Source organism: Typha angustifolia, chromosome 15, assembly GCF_048772165.1.
Source record: "Typha angustifolia cultivar Huaian chromosome 15, ASM4877216v1, whole genome shotgun sequence".
NCBI lineage: Eukaryota > Viridiplantae > Streptophyta > Magnoliopsida > Poales > Typhaceae > Typha > Typha angustifolia.
In genome coordinates, this window is record NC_133253.1 from 10,310,026 (window position 1) to 10,319,103 (window position 9,078).

The window sequence follows — 9,078 nt, forward strand, 5'->3', positions numbered from 1 at the left end:
TTCAAACGCAGAGTTCACGTTCTCTGTCATTGCGAACGTGTGTAGGCATTCGAACGACATGTTTGAACGCAATCGAATGCGTTCGAATGCACTAAACATGTTCTCTGTTTTTGCGAATGTATGTAGGTGTTTGATAGTCGCATTCGAATGCGATTGCTAGAAATCCTATTCTTCTAAAAAAAAATAAACAAAAGTCATAACTAGCTGAATCGTAACATAAAAAAATTATGAGATTTTTATGGTTAGTAGCCTGATGAGTTATGGTTCTTTTGACTCTAATTTGTTGTGATTCTAAGGTTGGAGTGGAAAGTTAAAATTGAAACAGTGAAGAAATATCGAAATTAGATAGATTTGTAATTATCTAATACTGCGGTGGTCATCAAAGAATGACAGATGGCTAAGAGTTGTGAGGGACGACTATAAGGTATGGTGGCTCATTGAGAAAGATGGTGGCTAGTGTTTGGGAGCTTGTGAGTGTTCTAGGATTAAGGTATACCCCAATGAAGATAAAGACGATCCAATGACTATGATAAAAGATAAAGACAATATAATAAATTGACTAAACTCAATATTCATTTCGTATCCCAAAATAATCCTTGACCTCTCATAGTTGTAGGAATAGTGTTATAGCGGGTCAGATATGATTTGCCCTATTAGGCTTCCATCTACTTTAGTTAAAATCTTAAAATAATAACCAAAATCAACTAACTAGACTTAACTCGATTTGATCTAACTAACTTGACCCTCGTTGTCGGATTATAACACAAATGTGACACATCGAATGGAAGATGATGCCAATGAAGTGTCGAAGTGAAGATGCATTCTTAGCGATGCGTCACAAGGAAGATGTGGAAAAAAGGTGAAAGGTCTTGCGACAAGCACAACTTTCATGCAAAGTGCGAAGTTACATCATTAAAACTCTAGATTAAAGGTGGGATAAGTCATTTAATATTCCCACACTACTATTTAATATAATACCCTCACACTGAATTTGACAAAAGTATATTTATAAAAGATGGTGTAGTTTAACGAAAGATAGGTAATGTGATCGTTTTGAAAGAACTATCATTTACCAATATTTTTGAAAGTGTTGGCAAACGAATACAATGCTGTGAAATTTTAATTGCCGCAAGAAAATGTTGGAACTGCTTTTGAGTACTCTTGACATTTTTTTTAAAGTGTCGTCAAGTTAGCATTTGATGTAGGTATTATCACTTTTCGCTCATATTTTTTGGTAAAAGTTTGAGTAATTATTAGAAAGTGTAGGCATATATAGTACATTACCTACATTTTGTGACATTAAATTTGTAACTTTTTTGATTATCCTCAATCATGGTTATGAAAACAATTCCATTGCACAACTCTGATCTCAAGGAAAAGGAAAAGTTAAACCATATTTTCTTGATCATCCTCTCACTTTTAACTAGCCTACTTGGGTGAACCTTTAGCTCTTTAGCCGTGTATCAAAAAGTTGAGAGGGAAAATATGCGCTTAGCAGTCTTCCCTCTAAATAGAGTTATTTGGTTATGGATTGAGCAAGTCAGCAACCGATTCGACCTGGCTCGAATTAAGGCGAGCTGACCCAAGCTTATATTATTGACTCATTCAGGTTCGACTAATTTAGATCACTATGAGGATCAATAGAGATACGAACAGTCACATAAAAATATAGTTGCTATATATATAGTCTTAAGGGCTATCTAGACGAAAGATCAATCTCGAGGGTTACTGAGGTTGGACTTCAATCACGAGAAGCAGTGAATCGTGGGTTCTAGCGAGCAAGACTGAGAGGAACAATGTCGTTTGGATCGACGGGTTGTTTTGTGAGTCAGTCTTATAACTGCTATCATCATAGTTATTAGTTTTGATCCGAGTTTGGATCCGTGGTTTTTTTCCCATTTTGGGTTTTTCCACCTTAAAATCTTGGCGTTCATCTCTACTTTCGTTTTTAATATTTCTTCCGACTTTTACTTAAGCGAACGAACAATATCATTGCCTAAATGTGAGATACATACGTGTGTCTAGGGGTTTTTTCAATACGAAACATCAATAGAGACAAGTATTCAAGAACCTAATGATTTATTTCATTTATTAAAATACCAATATTCACCTCAAAAGAAGAAAAAGATTTCAAAAGCTTATTCAGATTCAACACTTGAACAACAAACACTGCAATCCAAAGAAGAAGGAATAAAAGAAAAGGAGAGCAAACCAGTCGAAAATGAAACAACACTTGCTTATTCTCTTGCTACAATATCTGCTAGTCAAATCTAGTTTGGAAATCTACAATCTCGTCGGATCTCTCCATTCGCAGCTGTTTTCACCCCGATCCTCCCAAGTTTACCCATGGCAGTCGTAAATGCGTTGAAGAAAGCTTGCTGGTTCCCGGCAAACAAGTTGACGGTGTTGCGCGATCGTGGATCAGTAAATAGGACTTGATCGGAGGCAAGTAGCCCCATGCCTCGCTGGAGATTCTGGAAGTAAGCATTGTCAAACCTGGCCGGAGTAGTTCCATCCAAGAAGGCAAATGCAGCGGGGCTAAAAACTCTCGGGCATGTCCGTTGTAGTTGGAAGACGAATCCAGGATTCATGGAGGGATCTGTTGGTCTGTTTGGTGCGTAATTGTAGAGCCTATCAATGAAACTAGGACAACCAGCGGCACCGATAGTATGAGCCCCTGATCATGCATGCATCAATATGTTAGCATTAATTCCTACCTTTTAATATTTATGTAGATGTACATCAACATTTATTTGGAGTGTAACACAAATGTGCTGAAACATTTTACCAGATAGAGCAATCATGTCGGTCTGTGTTAGACCAAAGGCACCAAACATAGCATTAAGTCGATCCAAATTGGCGTCAACGTGAGGGAGAACAACACTGGATCTCGTGGATATCCTACCGTCGTACCTTCCAAGCTCAACAGGATAGAATGGTCCTCCACTCTGCGACAAGTATTCCACAGGTGAATCAAATATCAACAATCGGACGTAGGAGCTAGCTTGACAAACAGATAAGTCCTAATAACTTTTTGAGTCTTTTGATCGTTACCAGGACAACTGCATCTCTAGCAGCAATGGCAATGATATCGGCACAAGACACCTTGTTCCTGCACTGGGGATTACTGTCAACAGCGGCCTTAGCTGCCAAAATTACATCAAACCCTTCTGGTTTCAGCGTCATATCTTCCGGGCTGCGCCACTCGTCGTCTGCATTTGGCGAGATGATCATCACCGACGCGTCGCAGCCCTGCACGCATGTCATAATCATCCATTTGTCCTTATATGATTGGTAACCGTAAATAAACAGCTGAAACAAAAAGGAAATTTCACGTACCCTGACGAAGCAATCATGGAACAAGAGTCTCAGGGCAGCAGGTGCGGCGATGGGAGTTTGTTGCATCTTCTGAATGACGGCTCCACGGACTACGGACTCTACATTGGGACAGATGTTGGCGTAGTAGTTCTGCCTCAACTGTGCAGTAGCTGTGGGTGGTGAGATAACGAGAGAAAGAAGAAGCAAGGGGAGAAGGGTGACATGGAAGTTATCCATAGCAAGCTAGCTTGGTTTGTTGCTCTGGAGCTCAATAGCTTTCCTGTAGTTTGAGTGATGAGATTAAGATAGCTGTGTTTTAGTTTATATAGAGCTCAAATGATGCTACAGGGATGTAGAGGTCTAGCAGATCAGATTTATCAATACTCAAAATATTGTTTAACTAGCTTGTGGTTCGAGTGATAGAAGTGTGCTGCACGACCATCACAGCTCATACCTAATAAACTATTCTTTAGAATATACTAAAAGAAATTAATTTTCTTAATCATTTAGAAGATTGGCATCTTTCTTTTGCTTCTGACTATTGTAGTTTAAAACGCAGACGTTAGTAATTCTCGGGTTATAGCAATTGGAATCCAAGCTAGACGATTGATATGAATAACTTGGTATCCCCTTAGTCTCGCTTTGATTGACTCAAACGTAAACAAACAGGGTCTTATCGGGTTCCACTAGGTTTGGTTTGTTCACCGCATTGAGTTGACTTACATGGTTTAAATTAATTTAACATGCACAGCTAGCATTCCTCTCTCTGTCTCCTATGACGTTGATCGATTTTCACTGCTGGTTGTAGGAATTTCCGAAACATGAGTAACTTATCACCTTTTGATCCAATGTACGTAGCATATAGATTGTAGTTAATTCCTAGGATAATATATAGGAGATCAGACCCATTAGTTTGCTTATATTATGCAACTAGTAGATTCTAAATTTGCAATTAAAGGATTTAAGAAAGTTTTAGTTAGAAACCTCCATGAGTTCATTAAAAAAGAAACCGTTGACAATTGATTTATATTAGCTAGGCAGAACCTAAGAACAATGTGGCGATCAGTTCGATCCATATAGCATAAAAATGTAACCAAATTCTAAGCCGCCATCTAAAGCACACGGTATGACGAATTTTATGTAATAATAATAATAGATAGATATGCACTTGAACTATAATTAAGATAAAGTTAAAATTAAAAGTTTATGCGGAGCATCTAGTACTAATAAACAAACCTATCATTTAGTCATGCAATATTATTTAATTTGCTTGGATCTCTTCAACCTTAAGTTTTTGACTGTGAAGGATTTCATTAACTATGTTTATTCAATTCAATTAATTATGTGTCACCTACAAATAATTGGATGCTAGAGCATTGGCGAGTCATGTGAAAATATCGAGCTTAGAATCAATCAAATTCCGTCAAACTCGTCGAGTACTCAAAAATCAAACCAAGGAACTCAGCTAGTCATGAACATTGATGTATTTTTATACCACATTACTATTTGCACTCTTGGAGTCTTTGTTATCTAGGTAAATGATTCTTTTATTCTTTATATTTATTTAACTTTAGTACTCGAGCTTCCTATCACCGAAGGAGGTTGCTGCTCACTAGAGGTTTCTTGAATATTTATATTATCTAGTTTTCATACTCAAGGCTCATTCTCGGTAAAATTTCCTCTCCATTATTTATCATAAAATTGAAGAACAGCCACAAATATTGAGAAAACAAATGTTAACCTAGGAAAATAAATATAAGCAGAGAAAAGGTTCGAAATAAATCCAAATTCTTAGCAGTTTACCACTAGCTTGAAGAAGAGTTAGTCAAATGTGAATAAAAAAAAAGTAATTATAAAGTAACAACACCCAAAGATTATATATTAGGAGCAGATTTTGAGTCCTCTCTCCTAATAAATAATATAAACATCATCACTAGATTAATGATTGTTAAGTAAAAAGAACAATAATTTCTGAAAGATTATTTAAAACTCGCATCTAATTAAAATGAAGATCTTCTTCTAGTTAACAGTAGATAACAAAATAAGTCGTCGATATTATGACAAACAACATATTTGGAGCTAGTCTTTATTTCTTGTTATTTAGGGTGGTATACCGAAGCTGTTTTCCATATCGTAAATCAGTGATTCTAAATAGGTTTCTTTGATTGATCTCTTTCCTTATTCTACCACCACCCACTTGGATTAAGGAACGTGAAAAACAGATAATAGTATTAGTAGAAATCTGTTTTTGTAGATAACGTTCATTAGGTCGTCCGTTTGACTTTGTGCAGAAGGAAACGTCTTCATACTTACGTTGTTTTTAAAGTATTGTAGTGCAGAAGAAGAGATACACCCAACATTATTTAATATGCCATCACAGGTGGCCTTGAGATGTGCTTAATTTTTATAGTATTCTATCAGTGGCCACATGACCATGAGGCTCCTTCTTCTGCATGCAAGTAAAATGTTGCTTCTATAATTATATAATTGCAACTAAAAGTGATATAGAACAAGTTGAAACTTTTGACTAGACCACCTCTCAACTGAATATCAAAATAGATCTATTTCACACTAAGTTTAAAAGTAAATCATTGAACTACTAAGCATTTTACCAGGTTAAACGTTTCTATGTAAAAGTAAGATGCTGATCTAGTTAACATTTTATGTATTACCATTTTAACTTAAGGAAATTAAACACTAACTTAAACTACCATGTTAAACACTGATTGATACTTAAGCATTTGTTAGTAAAACTAAACCACTAATATATGCAGGGCTGAATAAATGAAAATTCTAAACGTATAAGCGCTTTATTCAAATAATAAATATTTGCATCGAAACATTTCAAGTTCATGAACATGTATCAACTTGCCTAGTACATAAAATCAAATATGCCATGGTTTTTCTCTTTTATTTTCTTCCTATGCAATCATAGATTATGAGAAGTAGATAGCTCCTATGTAAGCCATGAAGTAGGTATGTTTACATCTGCTCACTGCTCCTCTATAATCATGACCTGTGTAGCCTGTTGTATAGTAGATGTATTCTACTCCATTTTAGATATATCTTGCTCTGTAGTAGATGTAGCCTTCTCTGTCATATAAGTAGCTGTAACTATCTGTATCTCTATCTCTATCTCCCTCTTCCTCTCCCTCTCCCTCTACCTCTACCTCTACTTGACAAAACTCGTGATGGTTGATGTTCTGTAGGAGCTAGTACAAACTAATACACTATAGCTACTCATTAACAATCTATAATTCACTAACACACATGTCAATAATTACACTTATTGATGCTCAACCACAATTGAACTCTTTGTAGCAAGTGCATTTGAACATTGACGGTGAAAATTTAAAAAACTATAAACCTATTCCAAATATTTAGTAGTTAATATTTTTTACAAATATTTGAGAATATAAAAAGATAGGAACATAAAATATTTTAGGATTAAATACATTTTACCCTCCCATACTTCAAAATTATTTTACCTCCCTATACTTGAAAACGTTTTAAACCAGTCACCGTAATTATGACTAAAGCGAGACTGTTAGTTTCTCCATCCAAATTAACGTAGCATGCTCAAAACATTTTAAAATTCAATAGAGGGCTTAATTCCCTCAATTGTTAATTTTTTTATTAAACCTAGGCTTTTATGAAATTTAATAGTTATTAACATTTGTGAACAAGACAAATATAGATTAAAAAACTCAGATAAAAAATCAATCTATTTTGACTAATAAACACGAAGGGGCATTTTGGTCATTCAAGTGAGCTCCATTAAATATAACAAAAAAACTAATAATCTCACTTTAGTCGTAAGTATAGGGACTAGTTTGAGACTTTTTAATGTACAAGGATAAAATAATTTTGGGCCTAAGTATTGGCGGTAAAATATATTTAACCCAATATTTTAATTTGTACTAATTATACTACAACCTCAATAGATGTGCAAGAGAGCAAAAGCCATGTATGGATCAGTATAGCTCATCGCGTCAACCACTAGCGGTGAATCTACTAGCCTAGTTTCATGTTACTATTATATGTCAATATACTCTGTGTTGTGAGCTTGCCAAACAAAAGTGCTCTCACCATGCTTATCAATCTTATCTATTACATGGAGTAGAGATTTGTTTACTCTAGCCAAATTGGCACATCACTCAATCCAAAAAAAATGCCACAAAATAACATCAAAACAGATGATTGGTTCCCTCATCCTTCATAATATCATGCTATCTACTATATATATATATATATATATATATATATATATATATATCAGAGTTAGTTTAGCCAATACTTCTTTTATATATGACTCCCATATAATCTTCAAAAGGTAAAGTAAGTTAAATATATCATGTTATAAATAATTTTACATTTGCAAATATTACCTAATCATCACATTGTTGGTTTAGTTGATCTCGATAAAAATACATCATTTGTGGTGCCAAACTTGCTCATAAATTTGTTTACACTATCTACCACTTGGTGCCAAACACATCAGTTGACTAAGGTACAATTGGCTAAAGATGACTTAGCTCTTGCACTACTGGCTAAGGCTAAGTTGGTTTCGGAATGTCATCACTAACAACAACCGTAGCATTGGTAGCTTGAGGGGGAGTTTATTTTCTGTCATACCTGCCAACATAGAGTCAACCCATATCAAAATCGATAATTATCTTAGTAAGATAAGCAAGATAGAAAACTACATGGAAGTATTGTTTATGATATATGGACATAAAAATAACATGTAACAAAATTAATGGCCTAGATATCTCTCCTGCATCATGTTGACTAGCATGGCATATCTCTTGGTAGAGTACTACTAATGCCGCACTCTCTCAACTAAGAGCATGTTAGTATACTCCAAGTCCTATAATAAAGGAAAATACATCAACTACACTACATCTCTAGACTTGTTTGCAAAATTTTAGCCCTCCGTCAAAATGTAAACCTTAGTATATTATCAAATCATCTAAGTGTCAACATATACGAGAAGGGTGACAAATTTCTTTCCCAACCATACATGCATAACACAGTTGTTTAAAGTGAGATAACTCAGAAGTTTCCCACAAACATCATCTCACTGAATATCTATGCCTTCTATCATGATAGGTCCATAGATATGTAGACTTAACAATATAGCAATATCTCGTAATGTAATAATGTCTTTCCCTTACATTTAGATGGAATGTGTGCATCTCTAGCTACCAACATCTAATAATATAGTAATTAATGTTAATATGTATCCTAGCGAGCCAATATACATAGTAAAACTCGATCAGCATTAAAATATAAATTATTCAAGGATCATATTCTCACTGTCTCACAAAAATCCTGGATCCTAGGAATAAACATGCAAAATATAAATGAAAAGATTATGCCTTAAAATAAAAAGTAAGGCATAATCATAAGTACATATCTCGTCCCAATATCTCACCTCAGATCTATGGTGTCTCTATAATCTCAGCACAAATTTATTGACAGGGCTTAGGTCCTTGTGTGTACCCATCACAAGCCAAGATAACATAAGTGAATAATAATTTTAATAAAATATATTCTTAACAAAAAAATTTAAACATTTGTCTAAGTTATATAAAAGGCATCAAATTTTAAGCAAGTATTTTTCTAAATAAAAATAGACATAATTTAACACTCCACCGATGATCTATGAAGACCTAACTTGTATTTTTACATTTATAGCTACGTTAATTATTTCCTTCTTATCTACAAATGCCACATAAATTCTTTTTGACAAGCTCC

The 9,078-nt window shown here is 34.7% G+C and overlaps 1 protein-coding gene across 1 annotated transcript; it reads right to left on the bottom strand.

Annotated features, from left to right (window-relative positions):
• Positions 1–2,207: 2,207 nt before the first annotated feature.
• Positions 2,208–3,579, bottom strand: LOC140779223 (peroxidase 45-like). Its single transcript, XM_073124219.1, has 4 exons — positions 3,340–3,579; positions 3,055–3,252; positions 2,789–2,948; positions 2,208–2,677 (listed from the first exon to the last, which is right to left on the bottom strand). The coding sequence occupies exons 1-4, from the start codon at positions 3,553–3,555 to the stop codon at positions 2,271–2,273; spliced, it is 981 nt and encodes a 326-aa protein (XP_072980320.1). The 5' UTR covers positions 3,556–3,579; the 3' UTR covers positions 2,208–2,270.
• Between the last annotated feature and the right edge of the window lie 5,499 nt (positions 3,580–9,078).

What these genes read in the sequence shown, in the direction of transcription:
- LOC140779223 (XM_073124219.1), bottom strand. Translation starts at nt 3,555, where the DNA reads ATGGATAACTTCCATGTCACCCTTCTCCCCTTGCTTCTTCTTTCTCTC. An exon ending in TCCATGATTGCTTCGTCAGG is followed by an intron (nt 3,253 to 3,339) that starts GTACGTGAAATT and finishes ACATGCGTGCAG; the next exon opens with GGCTGCGACGCGTCGGTGAT. An exon ending in CTAGAGATGCAGTTGTCCTG is followed by an intron (nt 2,949 to 3,054) that starts GTAACGATCAAA and finishes TACTTGTCGCAG; the next exon opens with AGTGGAGGACCATTCTATCC.